The following is a 24666-nucleotide window of genomic DNA, read 5'->3' on the forward strand; positions in this document are numbered from 1 at the left end:
TGGAAGAATGTGGTTAGAGTAATAAACTTGGCTCATGCTTTTCTTGCATGATCTCGCTCACAATGTATCCCTATATATAAACCAATGTATCCCTATATATAAACCTCAAACGGAGAGATGCACTTGTTCCTAATGTTAGCATCGTACACGCTCATTTTCTACCACAGCAGAAAGAACAAAGGCAAGAGATAAATAACCGTGCAGGGAGCACTTCATGCCTTGGCTGCAAAGTTTCGTAATGATACAGGGGGATGTGTAAATTATCTCTGTAGTGTTTCACCCAACAGCAGATATAACAAGCAAGAGGAGAGTCAGAGAAGGAAAAGTAGGGCAATGCCAGGTTGTTTGTGATGGATGTAAAGAGTCATCCAGTCTAATCTGTGTCTGCTTTGATACACATAGCAAAGGCATTAGATGTAGTTTGGCAAAGATACACAGAGAGAACAATATCAACTGATGCATGTAGTATGGTGAGACGTAATTAAGTTATGGAAATGATACAGCGTTATTTTCGATTATAGTTCCTTAGTGTTTCATACAACAGTATTGTCCGATTTAAGAAAGGGATTAAATGATATGGACAGTTGATTAAAAAATTATCATTTTGGCATAATGAATATGAAACATGATGTTGGTTTTCTTTTCCCACTTGAGGTTAGATGTACTGATTGCTATAAACTGTCACAGGGAGCCCTATAGGATTTACTCCATGTATAGTGGCCCTCTATGGTTCAGCAACTCCTCCAGCTCCATATCAAATACCGCACTGTAATTTTGTAACTGAATCCTTTCACAAGACTCAAAAGACTGGACAAATTGGCGTGTCAGTTTCTACAGCTCCTGAGGATTAACCCTCCATAGCTGAGAGATCCACCAGCATCAACATGCAAATGCTCTCTCTCTCGCTCTCTCTCTCTCTCCCTCTCTTCCTCTCCCTCTCTCTCTCTCGCTGACCTTGGCCCACTGGAAAAAAGGGAGCGCCACTCCCTTCCGAGTCTCATTGTGAGGGAATTTGGGAATTATTGTTGTTCTAATCCACCCTGAGAACCCGGCTAATCCCATTTTCCACCTTGACGTTCCAGAGCCGATGCCAAAACCGCCGCGTCACGTAGGCTCAGCACCCCGACTAAGCTGTGTAAAGAGTGAGACGAGATCAGAATGACTATAAGGAGCGAAGGAAGTTTAGCAAAGGAGAAGAGGGAGATGGAGCGAGTCTTATTGACATCAGCTCATAGCTGTTGGATTCACTCAGTTCTCCCATTCAAATACCCAGCTCAATTAAAACTCCTTTGTGCAATGAGGTTTGGGCTTTAGGCACACACACTAGAATTAATAGTTGAGCTTTGAGTTGACCTGGTCAGCCTTCACATGGGTTACCAAGTTACTGTGGTTGTACATTGTTACAACATAGTGAAGTTTGTGCTACTAAAGGCTTGGACCTGTTGGTCTTAGTCATTGCTGTTATTCCACTGCTAATCTATGTCAGCCTAAAGACGTCATTTTGCTCTTGAGCTACTAAATCCCTTGAATCCTAGGAGAAAATCCAATGTGAAAGCTGCAACAAAAAGGGGATAATCGCACATTCATAGTCAGGATGAAAAATTAGTTTATTTACACATTATAAAACCAATGTTTTGACTGTGTGGTTAGCTTCGTCATCTGATTGCAGAAGTAGACACCAGCATATGATTCAATATGTTTGTTTGCTCACTTAGACACATCTGGACAAGTTCTGATTTACAGTAGAAAACAAGTCTTTTCTCTCTCAGTTAATGCTCTCAGAAAATAAGACTTATAATCACACGGAATCCAGTACTTTCTGTCACTTAATATACAAATATCAGTGAAATTAATATCCCATTTTACTATGGCATTTAAATGTGCCATATAATAGTCAAATTATGTCATGAGGTGTTGTAAGTTCAAACAGCCAAGATGAGTTGTTTTGGTGAATATAACTTATTTTAGAACGTCAGTGGCCCATGATTTTCACCTTGGCCAATTTTGCCAAACTCCACTCATACAATGTGAAATGTTTGGGTTGTTATTGCTATCTGAGTGAGACAGGAGGGGAGGCTTAATGCTAAAACAATGGAGAAAGAGACAAATCTCATAATAGTCCCTGCAGTGAGTAAATAGGCTCTGTGTCACATAGAGATATATTTTCTGCTTTCAGTTTGCAGAGATCAGAGGAGAATGTGTGTATGTGTGCACAGATATGTGTCTGTATGAAGTGAGAAGATACTAAAGACAGCGCAGCTTTCTAATTTCCAAGAAAACTTGCGGGGGCTGATGCGGAGCGGATGACCATGAATATTAATGTTTTGTCTGGGAAGTCAGGGTGCAGAGACCTTGTCTCAGTGCTCTTCAGGACTTAGAGGATGAAAGAGTCACAGTGTGACCCCAGAGGATGAAAATGGCCACAAACACGAAAGAAGCTTAGGGTCAGTATCTCAATCTCCAAATCCCAAACTCACCCCTTGGCCCTGTTCCCTCTTCAAAGATAGCATTACAGTTCTCTCTATCCTGCTCTCTTGTTTCTCAGATACTTGCTTTCTTTTTTCAGTCTCTCTCTCTCTCTCTCTCTCTCTGGCTCTGAACAGTAATTCAGAGGCTTTCCATCTCCCATGGGACATAGAGGGTCTTTGAGTTCCATTTGGACTGCCTGAATCTCAGTTCTTTGCCTCTCTACCCTTTTTGGATCTGAGTTTCCTCTCCACCTTCTCCCCCCCTTCCCCCCCCTCCCCCTTTTCCCTTATTCCTTCTAAGACCTGTGCCTGCGATCTAGGAACAGAGAGGGAAAGAAAAGGAGAAGAAAGAGCAGTGACCTTGGTGTTAATGAGCGGGTCTTATCTCAGACGGAGAATGGGAGGGCTTATGTAAGACTTTTGTCTTTCAAGCATATTTCTTTTTCCTTTGCGTCTGTATCTCTGCTTGAACCTCATTCTCTCATTGTGTTTTATGACTCCCCCCCCCCCCCCCCCACTAATGCTCTCTAGTCTCCCCTCATTCCATTATTCTTTGATGCTCAGACATATATGGGACGTCACACGGACTGTTAGAACTAGACTAGGGCACCAAGGGGAGCTGGTGGAGGACGAGAAGAGATAAGCAGGACAAGGCCAAGGGGGTTAGCAGGAAAATGGGCCGTAGGCTGGCTCCTAACAGCACTATAAACACCTTATCTATATTGTCTGTAGGCCTTGAGTGAAGGTATTACATGTTAAGGGACTCGATGCACATACCCAATGTATTATCTATATATTTTTGTATGTGTTTGATGCTTTGATGTGTTGATATAGTGGTATCTGAGGTGTATACTGGCCTTACATAGAGAATTTTCATGCACAATATTATTACTGCATTTCTTTCAACTGTAACTGTATCATATTGTATTTTATGGCTGAGGTTATGAGAGTAAAGGGCGGATCTTATAGCAGATGCTTTATGTAATTTTGATAATGACCAAACCACTGTTGTTTTTGAGGGTCATCTTTACAGAACCAGGGCAAAGGAATGACTGTGTGTGTGTGTGTGTGTGTTGTTTACTCACAACATATTTAACGACTGTCCGCACATCTAATGTATTATGCCTATGTTTCTGGTTACGTGTTTGATGCATGTTTGATGTGTTGATCTGGTGGCACTGTGTCTGATGTGCATCCTGGCCTTACAAACAGTACTTATAGTAGAAGCCTTATATAACTTTGCTAATGGACAGACCACTGTTGTCTCTGAGGGACACTTGCACAAAACCAGGTCAAAGGGCAGTGAGAGGGATTAAGAGGGAGGAAAGTCTGGAGACGCTGTGTGTGTATGTGTGTGTGTTATAGTTCCTGCGCGGATATTTTCTTGCCCCTTTGAAGGAATGCATGCCACCTTCCTGGGGACAAGGTCTAGTACAGAGGCTACAACAAAGGATGATAAATCACATGATAAACTGAGAAGGGGCCAAACATATACAGTTCAGCCTAACAGAGCGCAGTACATGGGTCTGTACATACATAACTATGAGCAAATATTGTCCAGAGAAACAATGGGTATGACCTCCACCTTTGGAAATACACTGCCAAAACTCACCTCCAGATTTTTACACACACATGCACTCACACACACACATCTCCACTCTGTCTCCCTGACGTCTTTCTTATTTCCATTTGGCAAAAAATAAATTTGAGATGGGTAAAAAATCACGAAAGATGTGGAAAATATACAACAAAAAAAAGCATTTAACAGTGTATTTTGGGGGCAAAGTAGTCCAAAAGAAAGTGAAACTAATCAGATTACTTTACTAATTTGATTAATCCATTGGGTTACATCACTGATCAAAATTCTGAACAGGTAATCAGTAATATGTAATGGATTAAATTTATCCTTTCAACCTTAGCAGTATGATAACATTAGGTGACACTGAAGCTTCCACAGACACAGTAGGCACACACACAGACATAGACACACTTTGATGATTGCAAAATGGATTACACACACACACACACAGTGATATGACAGAATGGTATCATAATGTGTTTGACACCCTCAGTAATTGTTTGGATCCATTCTGCCCTTCCAGCATGGGGCGGTAATTATAGCCAAGGGAGCTCCCATTTGCACAGAGGCAAAGTTTTCTGCCGAGTTCACAACTTTGGACTAAAACTCTGGCACTCACACACACACCCACACACACAATCGCTCTCTCTCTCTCACACACACACACACACACACACACATTTCCCCATGCCAAGTAGTGGTAATGTCAGAAGGCCAGCAGAATAGCGGTAGCAGATAGAGGCCTTGATAAGACTCTCGTTTCAAATGGCTCCAGTCACTGAACCTGTCGGCTCTGTATGCCAAGGACACCATTACCTTACATAACAGCCACTCCAGGTCACTAGCACATCCATCTATGCTATTTGGTTTCCTCGGGAAGTATGTGCACCTTGACCCTATCCTCCAGCTATATTGTCCCATGCAGCTTCTCTCTCTCTCTCTCTCTCTCTCTCTCTCCCCCTGTGTGTGTGTATTTGAAGAGTCGAAGGGGATATGTGTGTGCTGCGTGCAACATGGTTTGCAACATATTTGTATTGTGTTTTAGCAGACTGCCAAATGGCAATGATGAGTGATGGCTTGTGTCATTGTTACTGATTACATGGTGTTTGTGTACAAGCTCTTCAGAAGAGCATGGCACACTGTTAATGCAGCTGCTCCCACATGAGAGGAGATTACTGTTAAGACCGGGACTCAATGCCATGCTAGCTGACTCCTGTGGAATGGAAATTAGTCCCTCAAATAACAATATCTGATCTTGTCAACTGATAACATTGGGCCTCATTCAGCAATATCGTCCTAAGTTTTTTCTTTAATTTGTTCTTGAGAAAGGTCCTAAGAAAAGTCTACGTCAGATTCATGACATGTTCTTAAACCGCAGAATTGTTCGCACCTGTGTTCTTATAATGATGAATCCCATTGTCCTCGTAAATTGAAAGCGCGTGCCAGGTGATCCTAATTAGCATAGGTAAACGCCCCGCCAATCCCCATAAAAGGGCATGAGACTGCAAAACAAAAGTCTAAAGAGGATGGAGCACTGGACTCCAAACGTAAAAAAAACTTCAATAGTTCACTTCAATAGAAGTGGAGGTACTGCTGCAGGAAGTGAACACCAAACGAGCTGTCATATTTAGTAGCGTCAGTGGATATAAAATAACAGAAGTGTTAGCGTAGTGTTTATTTATTTTAAAAGACCATAATACTTTGTAAAATAATGAAAATAATTATTAAAAAATATTATAAATGATACAAATATTATTGTAATTTAAATCCTATAATATTATACAACTGTAGAATTGAAGGAAACGCAATAACCACTTATTTTGCACAAACATGTCAGCACTCAAATGTGCGTAAGTGTGCTCTTGAGTGTGCGTAGATTCTGTTCTTACCTAAGAACAAATCCCAAATAAGAAAACATTGGTGAATGTCAGAATCTTCGTGAAAACTGCGTAAGTGGGTTTTAAGAAGAAATTTCTTCTTAAGAACAGTTGGTGAATGAGGCCCATTGACTCTAGTTGGGTTGCGTCATTATCTGGTGTTTTATTGCTGTGTAATGGTGGTTTGAGTGACATTTGACTTTTTGAGAGATCATAATGAGCCTTACATGTGTTTGCTCTGCAATTTAAATATTTATTTCCTTGGGATAAGAACTGTGATAATATAGTGAGTTGGTTTGTTCATCAGTGACTATTGATTGATTGATTGTCTGTTGACTCTTTATAAAAGCACTGGGCACTGGTCAAAGTCCACTGAGTTTCAGGTAATGCAATAGTGTGAAGTAGACTATATATTCAATGTTAGGGTTAGGGTTAATCTTAGGGTTAGGGTTAGGCTAAAGTCAGGGCTAGGACTGCATAATCTGTAGAGAAGCAGCAAATAGACGAGTGACACTTTGTTCACCTGATAGTTGAGTATAAACATTGCAGTATTCAAATAAGGAGTTACCAAAGCTTTTACTCCATACATTCCTTTTGAAAATGAGTGACCTAATGCAAAAAAAAAAAACCCTCAGTCTGATCTATCTCTACCCACAGGTCAGGAAGTGGAAGATGCTGGCCCGTCACCATGGCGACGGCGGAGGCAAGCAGAAGGAGGTGGAGTCAGAGGTCCAGCTGGGGGGGTGTCAGTCTTGGGGGGTTCGTGCCACGCCCCTCCTGGCCAGCCCCGTCATGCTGGAGTGCTGCGTCTGCAGCGGACCGTACGTCAGCTACGCCCTGGAGGACACCTGGCAGCCACGCCAGCGCACACAGGCCAGTTCATTACATTACAAGTAGCTTAACTGAAAGCTAATTCATTAAAACAGTGGAGCTCAAGGCAGGGGACCTCTTTGATAGAAGTTCTAGGGGAGGGGGGGTGCAGAAAAATGAAGAATGGTTTAATTTCTCTATTATTTAACTCAGCAGAAGTTAGCACTATGAAAGAATGTACAAGAATGACTATTTTTATCATAAATTTGAATCTCAGCACTGTTGTGTTTTCACCCTGCTTTCAGCAGGCTATCAATGGTTATGCAGTTCTATACTCAATCATATCTAACAACAAAAATCTTCTCAGCTGGTTCATGGTGTAATTTATCTATTTGGGGGTCCTTCACATGAAAAGGTTTGGGAACTCCTGTATTAAAGCACAGGTAGCTTAGCTAAAGGTCCAATCATCAGGCAACAGGTAGCTTAACTGAAGGCTGACTCAATAGAGTAGGCCCAATGCACTGTCTTTCTGTTTCTGTTGTCAAACAATTGCATGAGTCACAAAATTCTGAAAGGCCAGGAATTTTAAACTGCTACAGGCAAACATGTAACAAGCTGATGTTTGCACCTGGTAACATTCTGTGAGTTTTTGTCTCCTGTAACCAATTTTGAAAATGCCAGTTAGTTGCTATGCACCTTTCTGCACTGCTAATAAACAAAAACAGCATGGGAAAATACATTCTTAAGTCACAACAGGTGACCGGATTTCATTAGCCTTTGTTAGCCTGTTAGCAATTACATTTTGGATTTTCATGGTCATGCATTTGTTTCTCAGGTTATAACATCAAAATATGTGACAGCAGACAAGACAATGTTGTATTTGTTCTCAGAATACAGAAAAGGTTATGACAGCTTCAGTAAAATGAGAATTTTAACATTGGCATTAATGGAGACTCTCCTTATGTACCTACCTTCCTTCTATTTGCGTCCTTCCCTTGTGTTTCGATCTTTACCAACTACGGAAAAATACCCAGAATAAACATATCTATTTCTTTGATGGTGAAAAGCTAAGTGTTGCAAGCTCTCTTTCCAGTTAATGTACTTTATCTTATGACTCACAGTTAAGTCACAAAAGCCTCTACCTCTCCTTGACCCTTACGCACACACAAAAGTATTCCTACCTCTCTCTGCCTCTCCTTGAACAACCTAAACTTTCTGTCTTCTTTTGGAAAAATAAATCTGCCATGAAATATTAATGAACAGAAGGCCTAGTTTCACCATCACTATGGATACAACTACAGCAGATCTCTATACTCAGTCAATAAACAAACTGAAGAGAGACAGAGAGAGAGAGAGAGAGAGAGAGTGAGAGAGAGAAAGGAAGGAAGAAAAAGCAGGACAGAAATGAAATCAAGTGAATCCAAGGAGAAAGGACAAAAGGGCATGAATGGTAGAGTGATTGTTGACTGTAGAGAGATGTGACAGTATAAGGGACAGGGATGTGAAGAACAAACAGTGTGTGTGCATGTGTGTGTGTGTGTGAGAGAGTGTGAGAGAGAGAGAGAGAGAGAGAGAGAGGGAGAGAGAGAGATGGGGTGACTGTAAGCTATATTAAGACTTGGATGGAGATCAAAGTAACCGGTGTGATAGACAGATTGCTGAAAGCATCGCCTCTGAATGAATAAACAAACTGATGAGATTGACACACAACACACACACACACACACACACACACACACACACACACACACACTGTAACACACTCAAGAAATCTCAGCTTTTCCTCCTCCTGAAATAACACCCATGGGACAATATTGAGAGCTGTGATAAATTTTCAGTGCTGCAGCATGGAATAGCAAACTAGGCTAAGACTGTATTTAACTGTGGCACCGGCTCTATCTCAGCACAACACACTGACACTCCCTCAGTCACTTTGAAAAGTTGATGACTGACAGCAACATCGTGAAAAACTAATATTTGACGTGATGGTGGGGTTTCATGGGAATGTCCTGAGATGGTATTGAGGAGTTGCTGGCTTTATGACAGCTATCAACAACACTATTACTGTATGGGAAAAGAAAAAGTGGGGCAGTCTAGAATAACTATGAAAACTGTCATAAGTTTGTGTGTGTGTGTGCATGTATGTGTATTTACTTGTGTTTACTTATATGTCAGAACCATTAGAGCATTCAGCCTGCCACATATGGAGCATATTAACCTTTATAATGAAATGTGGTGAGTCAAAGATCACCCCTCCCATACACACACACATACACACACACACACACTCTCAGCATCCTCTCATTAGGCAGTGATACAGGGTTCAGTTCGGGACCGAGTCTCGCTAAAACCCAAGAATACTCGTGTCATGCTGTTAGAGCAGAGGTTCCTCGACTTTTTCGGCATGGGACCCAAGCTGACTTAACGCAGTCTCACCCTGGAGGCCCAGTCTCATTAAAACACACGGTTACTGCTGTCATGTGGGGAGCCGAGAGTTTTACAAATGCTGATTTATAGTGCTGCTGCTTCAGTGCTCAAAAGGTGATTATTCATATCATCGCTGCTGGGTGAAAACCTTGTATCTCCAAAATGTCAACTTTTCGAGAAGAAAAACAGCTTTGTTTTTAGCTTGACCACCATGCATTGTGAGTTTATCTAATGGAGTTTTGAAAGTGTTTCTTAAGCCCAAGGTTCATAGAATTTCTCAACCCATAGAGAGCCATGTAATGCTTCAAATGAAGTTGAGGAAAACATGAAAATCACCAAAATTGGAGTTGCAAATGACAAAAATGATATGCTAGATCTAGGTTTCACTCTTTATAGCGTTTTTTCACACATGACTATATGCTATCGTTGAATGTATTGTACAGTATACTGAGTATTTAGTGCAGCTTGAGTAACATCAACAATCTTTCCATTAGAATAAGAATAGAATAAGCCGCTGGCTAAAAAGTGACTGAACACCAAAGACTGAGTTTGACTGAAAATCAAGTTGTTTACTTTCGGCAGAATCTTCCTGTTTTGCTTGCCTCCCCCCAACCACCCGCCCACACACACACACACACACACACACACACACACACACACACACTTCCTCTCCCCACTTTCTCTGATTAGGCTGCTGAGTTTGACTGACAGATCCATTACTGAGCATCCTAGCCAATCAGCTTGCCTGGGTTCAATAGAGAACACCATATTAGGGTGTCAGGCTATCTGGAATTGGGTATGGGGAAAGGGAACATTGATCTGAAGTAGAGGAATTGAGTTGCTTTACCTTTGGAGACGAATGATTCCACAGCAGTATGTAACTTAGGAGCAGTGTGTAAGTTTGCGTTTGTGTGTGTGTGTGTGTGTGTGTGTATGTGTGTGTGTGTGTGTGTGTGTGTGTGCGTGTGTGTGCATGTATGTGTGCATGTGTTTTACAAAGGTCAGTGTGTCATGAAGGAGCAATAAACATCCAATTCCCCAGAGTCATCCTTGAGCTTTGGTCACACAGTCTCTCTCTCTCTCTCTCTCTCTCTCACACACACACACACACACACACGCACACACACGCCTCACTGAACAACCTCATAATTCTTGGTCATTTAGACATTTATGAGATGGCTATTGGAACTGGGCCCATGGTCAGAATCACTAATGTCAAAGGGAATCCAGCACTACGTCATTTGTAGACACTTGAATAGAATTTCTTTAATCATGATTCTGATGTTTTTGAACATGTTTAACATGAACTTCAACACGACTCTTGCGTTAGGGTTAAGTAAAGTAAAATCTATGCAGATCATCAAACTGATAATTCAAATATAGCCCTCTTTTAATGTAATTTGCTTGTCTTTTTCATTTAATTGACATGAATTTGAATGGGTTTTTTTTTTATGTCATATTTGTTCCCTAGGCGATGGACCTGTACTACCACAGTGAGCCAGACCCAGACAGCTACTGTTGCCCTGGTGACAACAGTAAGTCACCAGCAACTATGCCTGTTGTTTTGTATTCCTCTGCCTCCTCCCTTCTCCATCTCTCCCATCTGTCTTTCCCACTGCGACCCCAGAACACACATCATTCCTCCTTTATCTTTCTCCATCATCCCTCTCCCTCAGTCCCTAGCCATTTCTCTTTATTATCTGAAGTTTTGTTTTTTTACCATCAATCCTGATTCATCCTTTACCACTCAGTCTATTTTTCTCTTGTTCATTGTTTTCTAGTATTCCCAACTCGATGGCTGTGTGATTCAGCCTACACAGACACACACACACACACACACACACACAGACACACACACACCACCTCACCTTACCTCACCATACCTGCGGCCCTCTAATCCGACTCCTGACTCCCAGGATAATAACTGCTGTTCACCAACCAAGATTACTATTTGTTGTTTTGCGGAAAGCGGCTCAGAAAGCAAAACAGTAGTTACAGACACAAACCCGGGTACTGATCATCATACACATCACATGGTCACTGTTTAGGATTAAACATCTGTTTACAAATCATTACGCCACTCCTACAGCAGAAATGTGTGTGAGAAATGGGTTCCAGATCCATAAAACACATGTAGACAGGATTAGCAAATTCCCATCACCGCTCAATTATCTGCAAAAGGGTAAAAAGCTGGTCCAATGGCCATCGTCCTGAATCAGAGGTTCAACAATCGGTCGGAGTCTCCTTTCCTTCCTCAACTGTTTACACACATCGCCAGCCTTCTACGCTAATGTTAGCAATCGAGCTAGAGATAGCCTAGCTAGCAAGCAATCTTCAGCTATTTCAGGGGATTATGAATGCAAATGCCGCAGGAAATGGAACACCATAGCACTATAGTTATCAAGGAATATAATATATATCGTTTTTGCATTATTGTATGAAATTTCTTACATTCACATACAACTTCAGTCATGTTGGAAAGAGAGATAGCATCACAACTTGGCCAATTCGCGCTGCATCTACAATCCCGATTCCTCCGACTTGATCATCCGACATAATAAGGTGTTCGTGTGGCACTTCCTGGTTCAGACCGTACATCCGACACCACTTGAATGTAGAATCTGACCCGCCGAATCTTCCAGCTTTGCCTCCTGATTGGAGGGCGTGTCTGTCCGGTTTAAGAGTTCCTCATAGTCTTCCTTCCACCTTCCAACAATCTCCCCATTTGAGGTCAGTGTGTCCCCGCCCCTGCTGAGAACAGCCTTCATAACCACTTTGGGATAGTGATATGCATATTCGTGCTTCCATTTACTGCAGACCTTTTTTTTTTTTTTACTTTCTGGCCTACCTGCAAGTACCTGCTGCATGCTGGAACATACCCAACAAAATTCTGCGACAAGAAATATTGCCGAAAATGTTTTTCACCAGCAGTGATGAAAAAATAGTGGTCTGCCCATTAATTATAGGAGTTATCGGGGTATAGAGCGAAATCCAAGTAATTAGCCTAGCTGGTGACAAGCTGCTTCCCGTGGCCTCAGCCTTCATGTTGCTACACCCTGGTGTTCTGAGTTCAGCAATTAGTGGCTTTAGAAGCACTTAAAAGTTGAAGAGTGTCACGTATGAGTCATTTTCAGCCATTACAAGAAGTATCACTCTAATTGCTGAATATACCGCAATGGTGAGTATGACAGAGGGAGCAGTGGAGAGCAAGAGAGAGTGAGGGACAGATCCATTAGAGATAATTATGGAGGGTGGAGTTCTGACCATCTAATTGTACAGGGGGTACAAACAGCAGATCGTATCCGTGCTTTCTCACTCCTCTGGCCAAAAACGAAAGCCTACAGAGTGGTGTTATGTAACACAGAACATCTGCTGAGTACTACGCCCTTATTAAACCACATTAGTATGTCCAATCAGCTGCAGTGCGGTTAATCAGCATTCACAAGCTGACTTATGCTGTTTTCCTCCCTGATTTCTCAACAACTTTATATAACCTGTTTGCAAAGCCTGGGTCTGTGTGTGTGTGTGTGTGTGTGTGTGTGTGTGTGTGTGTGTGTTCCATACCTCTCCCCTTTGTTCTCCATGATGACTCAATGACTCAACACAATATCAACATTGCTGCTCCTGTTCTGAAGCTGTCATTTGTCTTTTTTCCCACATCTGTTGTGCAGCGTTCACCTGTGTCAACCTTCCCCTTTAGAGCCACACACACACAAGCAAAAACACAGGCAGATACATATATACACACACACAGCCAAAGCCAAAGAAACACACATGCACATGCTCAGCAAAACATACACATAAATACACACACTCAACATACACACAGTGTAGTAGCCTACAGTGTCAGGACACGTCCATTCCTATCATACCCTCAATTCACTGTTTAAGTGCTTAAACACACACACACACACACACACACACACACAGACCAGCAGATTGATCCATTATTTCAGATCTTTGTCAAACACATGCACAAGCCCCAGCGCACCAAGACTCAAACACACAGCCACACCACACACATACTGACAGTCTACCTTGTCCAGTGGAAAAAATAAAAGCCTAGCTGTCCTCTCTGAATAGCCGAGGGCTTTATGTAACAGTGTCATTTGGTTCCTTACCACCGAGGCTCATTCACATTCAGCGCCAGGCGGCCTGGATCAACTGTAGCCACGACTGCCCTCATCATCCCCAGCACAAAGGAAGGGCATTACAAGATGGAGGGATGGGAGAATGAAAGAGAGAACGGATGAACGGATGAACGGATGAACGGATGGATGTCATCGGCCGGACACAGCGTGAATATGGGAATATGCTGGTCTTTGTGTATGTGTGTGGGGTTTTTTGTGTATGTGAGTGTAGGTGGGTGGGCTGGGGGAGTGTGTGTGTTTGTGTATGTGTGTGTTTTTATGTGTTTACACCACAATACCCACTAACACCCCCACCCAGTGTTCCCCAGCAGTGAGGCGACCTCCTTCCTCCCCTTGACGTTTTACAAAATGGCCCCCAGAGTGTGTGTGTCTGTGTGTGTGTGTTTGTCTGTTTGTGACTCAGTGTTGGCCTTGGCACCGATGGCAGTGCCACTATTGGGTTACATAACGCGTTAGTGCCACACACACACACACACACGAACAAAAGCAGACAATACACACAACTTGCGTATTCTGGAGCTTCCGCTCATTCAGAACCCAAGTTCTACAGCCTGTAAGTCCAAAAGGGGGAAGAAGGCCAGTTAGGAGAGAAAACTCGGTACTGTTAGCATCTCTCTTTCTCTCTCTCTCTTTCTCTCCTTAACCCATCTCGACGCTTCTCTCTCATTTCATCCATTTTTGGGCTATGGTCACAGACACGGACACGAAAGTGTTGCTTACTACACCAGCAGGTAATGTAACTGAACCATCTTTATCTTCTTCTTCTTCATCATCACTATTGTTATTCTCCTGTTACGATGTGGAGGCATTGGGTGCAGATTAGCTCCTTTTTGAGTTTTATAGTACTTTTATATATATATATATCCTTACTAGGCCAACACACAAACAGCAGTTCATGCCCATGCAAGAGTTTAACATCACAGTGCAGTATTGTAGACTTTGAGTCTCCTTTTGTACATCTATACAAGCCTTTAAAACTCAGAGTTTTCAAGGTCAACACTTTCTCCATGCGAAGCCATGCTGTGCCTGTGTTAAGATCACTCTCTACTGAGAATGCAATATGTGATGTGCAAGGCTTCACTCGCTTGGTGCGCGACGCTTTCAAGTTGAGAGTTGCCGGTTTGAGTCCCACATGGGCTGCTACTGCGGTGTCAGTGGTAAAGTGTTGTAGATGAAATGCCTGTTGAAGGAAGGCAGCGCTGTGCATCCTGCGCTGTCTCAAGGAGAAATATTCTTTTCTAACAAACTGCTGTGAGTTCTGTTGGCACAGTGAGGGAGATTTTAGTTGGACACCTTGAGGGAATTTGGGAAGTACTTGATGTGCCCTTTCTCTCTTTCTCTCTCTCCTTCTGTAGGTGGGTGTGTGTGCGTGTGTGTGTTCTGTCAGTCTCTCTGCAGGTTTGTTTTGCCCTCCAGCTGTGTGTGTGTATGTGTGTGTGTGTGTGTGTTGTGTGCGTGTGCGCGTGTAAGTGTGTTCTGTCAGACTCCCTGCAGGTTTGTTTTGCCCTCCAGCTCTGTGTGTGCATGTGTGTGTGTGTGTGTTGGTGTGTGTGCATCAGGTGGCTGTGGGGGATGGATTAATAATAGATCTGACCTGAGTTGAGGGAGAAACAGAAACAGCGGTAAAAAGTTGAGGCTATATTTAAAAACTGCAGAGTCACACGCACACAATGATTTTCTCAAAGAGAGAGGATGGGGGTCAGGAGCAACGGAATACACAGTTTTCTCTCTCTCTCTCTCTCTCTCTCTCTCACACACACACACACACACACACACACATAGAGCTGTCTTCCTGACTTTCAGTGATTTATGAATGAGTCATAAGAGCCATTTCTATTTGGCTTTGCATATTCACAGTCCAATAATGATTGCACTCTCACTGCCCTTAATAGCCGTCACACAAAATCAAATCAAGTTTTACATCCCCACTCCCTGATCCTCGCTCACCATCAAACCTGACCTCGTAATAATCAACACTGGGATTTTGGAAGGGTAGATATAGAAATGTAGAAAGAGAGAGGCAGGGTCGGCTCAGTTTCTGTTTGACTTTCTCTCTCTCTTCCCCCATCCTCTCTCTCATCCACTTTTCCACACTGTCTGCTTTACTGTGCCTTTTATTTTAAAGGCAGCACCTCTTGTCAAGTTGCTGGAGCACGTGTCACCCGTCCACATGTTCCCTACTTTGCCATCTGTGTCTTCCGTTCTATCCGTTTCCCTTTATTTACTCTCTCTGCTCTCTCTTCTCACAGTGAAAGCTGCGTCTCAGTCACACTCTCACGGTCAAAAATTTCCAAAACACTATCCTGGGAACGCACCCGGGAGCATAGCAGTGCAAGAAATGCAGGGAGAGTAATTAATGAAGAGACAGGGATAATTAATATGCCCTCAACTTCTTGGCAGCTTCCAACTTTGAATTATACTCAATGTGAACTCGGTTAATTTCCACACCTAGGCGACTTTTTCATTTCGAGTCCGGTAGGTGAATGACCTGACCCATCAGTGGAAAAAAAGCCTAATAGCGCAGAGGAGACTGACTATTCTGTGCAAGAGGAAAATTAATTAAGTCAGGTTTTTCTTCCAGCTTTTGGCTGTATAGCTGACTCTTGCTGCCTTCAAGTGCTGTTGGAGATATCGCAATTAGGCTACGGCAAAAGTGCAGTTATGAGATAAATGCATATGAATGACCCAAGAAAGTGGTAAATATGACTGGGAAGTGAAAATTTTCTATATGATCCCTGAGTTGCAGAGATGTGACATTCACGAGGTAGAGAGTGAGATATCTGTGTCAACAACTGATGGTAAAAGTGATGTAGCTATTTTATTATTATAGCCTATTGTATTGTTTGGCATCCTGCATAAATAAATAGTATTGCTGTATCTAATTTCACTCCTTTAACTTTTAGTTGCCATGCACATACAAAAACTCATAAATTAATCAAAACATGAATTGCATATCACATGCATTTTCTCCTCTCCATTCTACCACTGATGCAAAAACTAGCTTAATTTGTACCAGTAGATATCTAGAATAAAATAACAAATCAGAAAAAAAACATGAAAACTTGAATCCACAAGTCATATTTACGACTTTTGAACTCGAAAGTAGGAGCTTATGAGGAGCACTTGAAGGCAGCATCGCCCTCCTTGAGGAATGCCATGACACACACACACACACACACACACACACACACACACAGGGGTAGAAGGAAACTAGAGAGGCGGGACGTCTCCGCCCTAAAAATGATCCGCTGGATGAAACTCTCCAAAAAAGTTAAATGCGGTGTCTAGTCCGAAAACCTCCGTGCCGAGGAGCTTAAACCCTCTCAGCTTGTTGGGATTCGACAAAACCATCCTTATGAAAGACAAAACGACCGCGTTGACGTGTAAGTAGCTGGATATTCCTTTGAATGAAGCGATAGGTTTACCTCTAACGAAAAGTCTCTATAATATGTGACTGGCTTTATAGTGACATTATTGCACTCTTGGTATTTTTTATTATCTCATATCTCTTTCTAAACATGTATTGTAGGAAGACCATATAGGTCGTTTTCGTAATATAGGCTCTTAACCCAGTTTCTGTGTCAGTGAAGTGTCGTCGCCTAGGCTACTAACTGGGAGAAAAACACTGGCAGGCATACTTGGGGGCGCCCCATTCACCCCATAAGCCCGTGACCTGGATTTATGATGTTGTTATCTATGTAAATGCCCTCGCTGATAGGGGGTCTGCTTTATGTGCCAGGGAAGACCTGGGAAGTTCTTTTCCAACTTGTTGAGCCGAGGCGCACTACAGTAGCCTACAGTACAGTACAGACAATAAGCGATACGATGAGAACTACTTCAGATCTGAAAGGTTTGTGTTCAATGGAAACTGATACAACTGATTTAAATAATAATAATAATAGCGATTGTATTTATTAGACTGGTTTAACATCGTTGAATGCATGGCATCTGGGCGTAACAGACTGCAGCTGCAGACTTACCTAATGCTTTAGTCTACATTTAAGTAGGCTACAAGATAGGCAAAGGAATATAGCTATCCAGTTAATACATACGTGTTTTGTATCTGTGAACATCTTTTTTTCTGCAAATAGGCCTCGCAATCTGTACAGTGTTTGTACAGTAGTTTGTTTGGTGCGTGGAAGTTGCAGCTGTTTGCTTATTGCTCCATACCAAGTCATTTGTGTTCCTTCCCATAACTTGCTTTCAACATTTGGCAATCCCTAATATTCCAATAGGGACTTTTAGTATTTCTGCCTCTCGCTTATAGTATTGCTAAAGGAATTTCTGTGGGATATTTTTAGTAGCTGCATGATTTTGTAAAAGTTTTATATTTGTATAGTATCCTTCTGATTTGTATATGATTACTACTTTTTCATAAGTGGTGTTCTCTCACACGCATGCATTCCACTCAGGAGTGTATGTTAGGATGCATAATTTGAGATAAAACTTAAACCAGGTGCCTCCTTACATAACTGTGCCTAACCGAGCCCGTCTAGTCTGAGTGTGCCATATGCGCACGAAACGCAGGGCAGAGCAAAGACTTTTTCCACACCATTTTCATTGTAATCATCACATTGAAGTGTTTTGGCCTACTTTTGAGAGGCTTCCCTGTTTGTAAAGATATAATGGGTTGCCCTGTTTCCCCCCCCCCCCCCCCAGTTTAGTTTAGTGAGTTGAATGTATTCAGGAGTTTCTCATTCTGTACTTTTCCACTACCAGCGGCTTTTCTTGGCGTCTGCCCCCCCCCCTCTCTGCTCCTGCTCTCCTCGTCTTTTGTATACCGAGGGAACATGCGTCATCCCCTGGCGTTTTGATTGAGAAGTAGCCAAACAGTGAAGCTGATATACTTAGGAGGCTATCAGGTTCTTTGCAAAAGATCTATTGTAAACTCTACTCAGTTTACTCAACAATAGGCTCACACAGGGAACAAGGATATAGCGTGTGGCCTTTGTGGACTAAAATGATCCTTGATGAACTATTTAGTGGGTAGGTGGCTTGATTCCGTGATGTTGGACTTTTGGACTTATAACAGTACAATCCATCATCTCTGCTGCACTCTGGGAACATTAAGGAACTCCATATGTTGCTTAGTGGACACATCTGGATATCATTAGCCCATAGGATTTGTTTTTTTTTGCTGGCTTGTGTGGCCTATACATCTGCTGTCATGGTGACCATTTAAACCGGACTTGTTGAAAGAACAGATTGTGTGACACATGGCATATTTTGCAAAGTTGCTAGGAAGTTGCACAAACTTATACGCAAAGTGTACAGACCGGCCTTTGATGGTAGGGATCTTTTTTTTCCTGTTATTACGCGGTACGTTTTGACGCAAGTATAGAGTTTGAGGTGCGCCGATGACGCGTAGGAGCGCAGCGGCCAATGATTGGTCGAGAAGGGGCTCGATCATCTTCTCACGGTCCAATTGGCAGAATGGAATGTTGACACAGGAGCACGCCCACTAGGTGGTGTTTAACGTCAGGGCACAACCCACAGGAGAGAGAGAAAGGGGGGGGGGGGGGGGGGGACCACAGCTCCTCCCTCCTCCCGGCCTCCTATAAAACAAGACCCAAGAACCACAGAGTTATACTTTAGCTTTGGACAACAGATGAGAGTAGAGCGACTTTTTTTTACAATGACGATCAAAACAGAGACAGACGCGCCTGTCCTGACCTACTCCAAATCAAGAGGGCTAGTGTCATTACTCACCGGTATGGATGATGATCGGATATCTGAAATCTGATTAGAACCTACAAGAAATGGAATAACATATCTTGGCTTTAATTCAATTTCCTAAACATTCTTTTTTTTTCCTTATGTGTTACAGCTTTTATGAAACAGAGGAGAATGGGCCTGAACGACTTCATTCAGAGGCTTGCCACCAACTCCTACGCCTGCAAGCAGTGAGTACCATCTGACTCATATTATTGTTCCGCATTTGCTGGAGGGCAAAACATTGGGAAACACTGTCAGACATGCATTGTTTTCTGTCCTTTGGAGAAACCCTTTTGAAGTCAGTGAATTAATGTGACTCTCAGTTGGGCTGATTCCCATATAAGCTATTAAGGATACTTTCAGTGGTGATGCTGTGTTATTAAATATTAAATTGTATAATTAAGCATGTCCTCTTTCTCTCTGTTCTCAGTCCTGAGGTTCAGTCTATTCTGAACCTGAGCCCTCCTCAGGATGCTGAGCTCATGAACGCAAACCCCTCTCCTCCTGTAAGTATATTTGTGTGTGTGTGTGTGTGTGTGTTCATTGGGCACATGCTTCATGAACAATAGAGCATGTGTCATATAATTTGTTTGTGTACATTTGCATGCAGACTTAACTAGGATGTTTGTTTATTTTGATGGCGTGTTGCTGTTCATGTGCTCACGTGTCTCTAAACAACATTGAACTGTGAATTGTGCCCCTCTTCCTTTGTGTACACTGTAACATATACACAGATACTTGTGTATACACAGGCATGCCCTCTTGTTTACATCCATGTGCCATAGATGTCTGGGTTCATGTTATGACTCTAACCTCTCCCCCCCTCCTCTTCTCCTTCTCTATCCCCTCTCTCCTCTTCCCTCTCTCCCTCCCACAGCCCAGTCCATCCCAACAGATCAACCTCGGTCCATCCTCCAACCCCACAGCCAAGCCCAGCGATTTCCACTTCCTCAAGGTGATCGGCAAGGGCAGCTTCGGCAAGGTCCTGCTGGCGCGCCACCGCACGGACGACCAGTTCTACGCAGTCAAAGTCCTACAGAAAAAGGCCATCCTCAAGAAGAAGGAGGTGAGTGCATATGCGCTGCAGGCCAACAACTAGACACACACACATAAACACACACATAGAGTCAAGGTGTCTCCTCCTCAGCCTTTCTAACCCCCTCGCTGCCCTTTGCATCCCTCAGGAGAAACACATCATGTCAGAGAGGAATGTGCTGCTGAAGAACGTCAAGCACCCGTTCCTGGTGGGCCTGCACTACTCCTTCCAAACGGCAGACAAACTCTACTTCATCTTGGACTACATCAACGGAGGAGAGGTGAGCTGCTGGCCGAACACTCAACTAGCGATGACTAGGAGATGATGGAGGAGAAGGGAGAAGCTGAGATGTTTGAAGAGACATTTTAAGATGAATGAATGGGGAAGGTGGGAAACTTAAAGATGGATAGATGAGGGACGATGGGAGGGAAGTGATGGAAAAGCAGAGCTATTAGAGGGGATTGGAGGGTCAGGAGTGCGTGCACCAAAAAAATTAGTAAGCGAGAGGTAGATCAAAACAAAGCATGCGGCATAACAAAGGGAGAACACAGCAAATAGGAATGATAGATGACAAAGAGATAGACACAACCTGCAGACTCCTAAAGGAGAGAGAGAGAGATTGAACAAGCTAATGCCAGAAGGAGAGAGAGAGATGAGAAGGAGACATACAGAGAGAGAGAGACACAGACAGAGAGGGGATATCCTGTCATGCGAGGCAGAATAGAAGCTGTGGCTCTCTTGTCTTTTTTTTTTTCTGTCTTTCTCTTCTAAAGGAAACACCTCTCAGGAAATCATTGGGTGGGTATAGGGACAGAGGGGAGAGAGACTTGGGCCAGAATTAGCAGCGCCGCACAGACTCTGTGTGTGTTTAATAGAGCTAATTTCCGGTGATTGTTGGACGAGCAAAGACAGCGCTGATTAAATATGGCCCTCATCAGGAAACAGGACACATTTCCTCTCCTTTTCCCCTTTCTCTTTTCTTCCCTCTTTTCCCTCCATCCCTCTAGTCTCTCCTCCACCTTTGGCCCTCATTCCATCTATCTTCCCTTGTCAAACCTTTTATGCTCTCGCCTGCCTCCCTCCCTCCTTATTTCCTCCCATCCGGTTTCCCCTCTGTCTCCGTGTCTGTCTATTTATCTGCCTTTCTGTCTGTTGATTTGTCTGTCCTTCTCCCACTCATTTCCTATCTCTGCTCATGTATTATCCAATGTAATTTTACTAGCTAAATCTCTCTTTTCCCCTGTTTTCTCTCCCCTCCAGCTGTTCTACCACCTACAACGAGAGCGGTGCTTCCTAGAGCCCAGAGCCAGGTTCTACGCGGCGGAGATCGCCAGCGCGCTGGGCTACCTCCACTCCCTCAACATCGTCTACAGAGACCTGAAGCCGGAGAACATCCTGCTGGACTCCCAGGGCCACATCATCCTCACGGATTTCGGCCTGTGCAAGGAGAACATCGAACCCAACGGGACCACCTCCACCTTCTGCGGTACGCCGGAGGTAAGGACAAAATCTCCAGAACCAGGCGTTATAAGTGATTCTTCCCCTCTCATCTCAATATTATGACAACTCTCTATGATTAATGTAACTTATCACCTCTCACCGTCTTTTCTTCCTTTTTGTCTCCACAGTATTTGGCTCCTGAGGTTCTACACAAGCAGCCATATGACAGGACGGTAGACTGGTGGTGTTTAGGAGCTGTGCTGTATGAGATGCTCTATGGCCTGGTAAGGACGATTCCATACTTTACTATTCAATTGCACACTGAGAAGAAGAGAAAAGATCAAATTCTTGTCTAGCTCATGCCAGTACATTCAGTATGTCCTCGCTTGCGTTTTTACCTTAATCTATTTCTGATTTCAAATGACACGCTCAGTTTTCGGTCATGTTGATTCCTTGCTGCCCGTTGGCCAGAATGTTTACCGATTCTGTTTGTCCCTCGCCAGCCTCCCTTCTACAGTCGTAACACAGCGGAGATGTATGACAACATCCTGAACAAGCCGCTGCAACTGAAACCCAATATCTCCAACGCAGCCAGACACCTGCTGGAGGGCCTGCTGCAGAAGGACCGCACCAAGAGGCTGGGCTGCACTGATGACTTTGTAAGTGTGTGTGTTTGTGTGTATGTCTATATGGGGTGTGTTCTGCATCATCTTATCTGTGTTAATGCCTATCACTATCCCATCGATTAACTTTCCTCCGCTCCTGTCTCTTCTCAGACTGAGATTAAGAACCACATGTTCTTCTCCCCCATCAACTGGGATGACCTCAACGCCAAGAAGCTCACGCCTCCCTTCAACCCCAATGTGGTACGTTTCTTATATGTTAAGTGTTGACGATGGCAGCTTTGCTATTTTCTATACTAGCAGGAGTCCACAGACTTACACTCCCATCTTAGGCATCAGTGTTTATATTGTAACTAGATACGATAACATTCGTCATTCTCTCCTCATATTAAAACATTTCCAATTACGAAAAGGCATTTTGAATGGACACCTATATGACCTGACCCCAACTCTCTCCTCCCCCTCTCCCTCCCTCCAGACGGGTCCTAACGACCTGCGGCACTTCGACCCGGAGTTCACAGACGAGCCGGTGCCCAGCTCCATCGGCTGTTCCCCGGACAGCGCCCTTGTCACGGCCAGCATCAAAGAGGCTGCCGAGGCCTTTCTGGGCTTCTCCTACGCCCCCTCCATGGACTCCTACCTATAGGACTTTAACACAGGCACTCTCTACGGACACCGCTTTAGACCTGTAGGACCCCATATTCCTTTGGGATTCCTTAAGGGACGTGAACTGTGCGGTGTCTGTGGACTTGCATCTTGCCCCCACCTGACATTTCCCATCTGGATGACGGACATTGTTGACCCTGACCCCTACAACTCTGCATCTACGAAGAACCTGCTTTTATACATATGTATTTACCATAACCCCTCCTCCACTCGTCAGGTCCTGAATCCATCTGAGAGGACTTGCTACAGGAGGATGCCTGCCATACTATAATGACTCATCAGGGTTGAACTGTCCTTCATCTTAGAGCCCTGATTTACAAACGCACAACCCTCCACGACGGACATGAACCTACATCCCTCTCCAGCCTTCAAACCCCCCGTCTCTTATCCGATAGTGGAGGTCATTTGCACATAGCTCAGGCAGCTGAAAAGCCCCCTCGCCCCCTGAAGACACAACACACAAGCACACACACACACAAACTTGTTTCCACCCTTCCTCAGAAGAGGAACACTTGACCGTACCAGCCCATAAAATGATTTCCATCTTCATCTACGTAGCGAAATGTTCTTCCTCTTTTGAGGTTTTGTCCATCACGCATGGGGGGGGGGCAACCCAGCGGAGTTTGACTGAGTAGCTTGGAGAAGATGTTCATTTTGGTGCTTTAGTTTCTTCTCATTGGTTTTCTGTTCGTTAGCAAAGGGAGACGTTTAAAGCTGAATGTTACAGAGGGGGACGTTTTTTGCTCTTAAAGGTGCCTTTATTTTTTCTCTCCATCAGAACTCAGATCTTTTGGGTTTGTCTTTGTCACCCATTTACAGTCAGTCCACTCTTCACTTGACTAAAGGCGTCTGGGAGGAGTTGTTTTTCGAAGTCAGAGGAAAGGAATGATGTAGCACTAAATTAGAACCCATGTTCTGTCATTAACATGTAGGAACTCAAACGGTGTGTCAACTTTCATCTCTTCATTTGCACATGAACTGTTAATGGTAATGTTGAGAGAGAGCGTGAGAGGAAGAGAGAGAGAGAGAGAGAGAGAGAGAGAGAGAGAGAGAGAGAGAGAGCACTGCTGCTATGACCCGGGGAGAAAAGGAGTGATGTGTTCAAAAGTGTTTGTGTAGTTCTGCTTGCCAACCGAGTCCCCCTCGTATAGTCTTCCATTCGCCTCACGGTAATGTAACAGCGGCCTGCAGCCGGGCCGTTCCGGTAACATCTTAACTGAACATTCCATTTTAATATTGCTGTAATGCAGTTTAACGGTATTTAAGTTTGTTTGTATATTTGGAGTTATGTGTACTAGTTTTAATGTATATTGAACAAAAAAACGACTAAAGGTATGCTTAAATATGTATATGTAACAATTCATGTTAAATGTACTGTAAATTGTAAAATTGTTTCAGATTTATGTGACCATGTTTGGTTTGCAATAAAGAAGTTTAACTTTATTACACCTTACTAGCTGAGCAGTGTTTTCTTTATCGGTAAATTAACTAGATTTTACATTTTACCCTCACATTGGAACCAGAAAGAATTGGTGTACATGTAACGGCTTCAGTTGATTTATTTTGCATTTATTAGTCTGAAATATGCAGATCATTTTTACATAATGTTGTCTTCGTAGTGTTGCTTGCAGTGGTATCACTCTGAATCCTCTTGTCTGGCTAATGCCTTATGTTATGTTGCAGTTCCATTAGAAGACTATCTTAGAAGTCAATGTTTTTGCAACTTAAAGACATTTATCAATGTCCATAGAGAACAACAACAAAGTGCTTCTCAGTTATAGATTAGAGTAAAACATGTATGGAATGAAGATTAAATGGTAAACATTTGCTCAACAGAGTGTTACGGGCGGGCAGACAGACTAGGCCTGGCTGGT

The 24666-nt window shown here is 43.2% G+C and overlaps 1 protein-coding gene across 3 annotated transcripts in view; it reads left to right on the forward strand.

Moving 5' to 3' along the window:
- sgk1 (serum/glucocorticoid regulated kinase 1) overlaps positions 1-24245 on the forward strand; it is a 36780-nt gene extending 12535 nt beyond the window's left edge. Inside the window, exons 3-13 of one of the 3 annotated variants that reach the window (XM_071544888.1) lie at positions 6582-6797; positions 10633-10696; positions 19140-19215; positions 19458-19533; positions 19905-20093; positions 20212-20343; positions 21324-21560; positions 21692-21787; positions 22007-22162; positions 22280-22369; positions 22605-24245. In XM_071544888.1, the coding sequence (XP_071400989.1) occupies positions 6582-6797; positions 10633-10696; positions 19140-19215; positions 19458-19533; positions 19905-20093; positions 20212-20343; positions 21324-21560; positions 21692-21787; positions 22007-22162; positions 22280-22369; positions 22605-22772 (1500 nt within the window). In that variant the 3' untranslated portion in view covers positions 22773-24245. Of the gene's footprint in view, positions 1-6581; positions 6798-10632; positions 10697-18918; positions 19024-19139; positions 19216-19457; positions 19534-19904; positions 20094-20211; positions 20344-21323; positions 21561-21691; positions 21788-22006; positions 22163-22279; positions 22370-22604 lie in introns of those variants that run through there. The other 2 variants (XM_071544889.1, XM_071544890.1) reach the window with 2 other exon arrangements.
- The last annotated feature ends 421 nt before the right edge of the window (positions 24246-24666 follow it).

The sequence above is a fragment of the Centroberyx affinis genome, unplaced genomic scaffold (genome assembly GCF_046629955.1).
Source record: "Centroberyx affinis isolate AG114_WGS23_722 - 3 ecotype Tasmania unplaced genomic scaffold, CSIRO-AGI_Caff_v1 ptg004732l_1, whole genome shotgun sequence".
Classification (NCBI taxonomy): Eukaryota; Metazoa; Chordata; class Actinopteri; order Beryciformes; family Berycidae; genus Centroberyx; species Centroberyx affinis.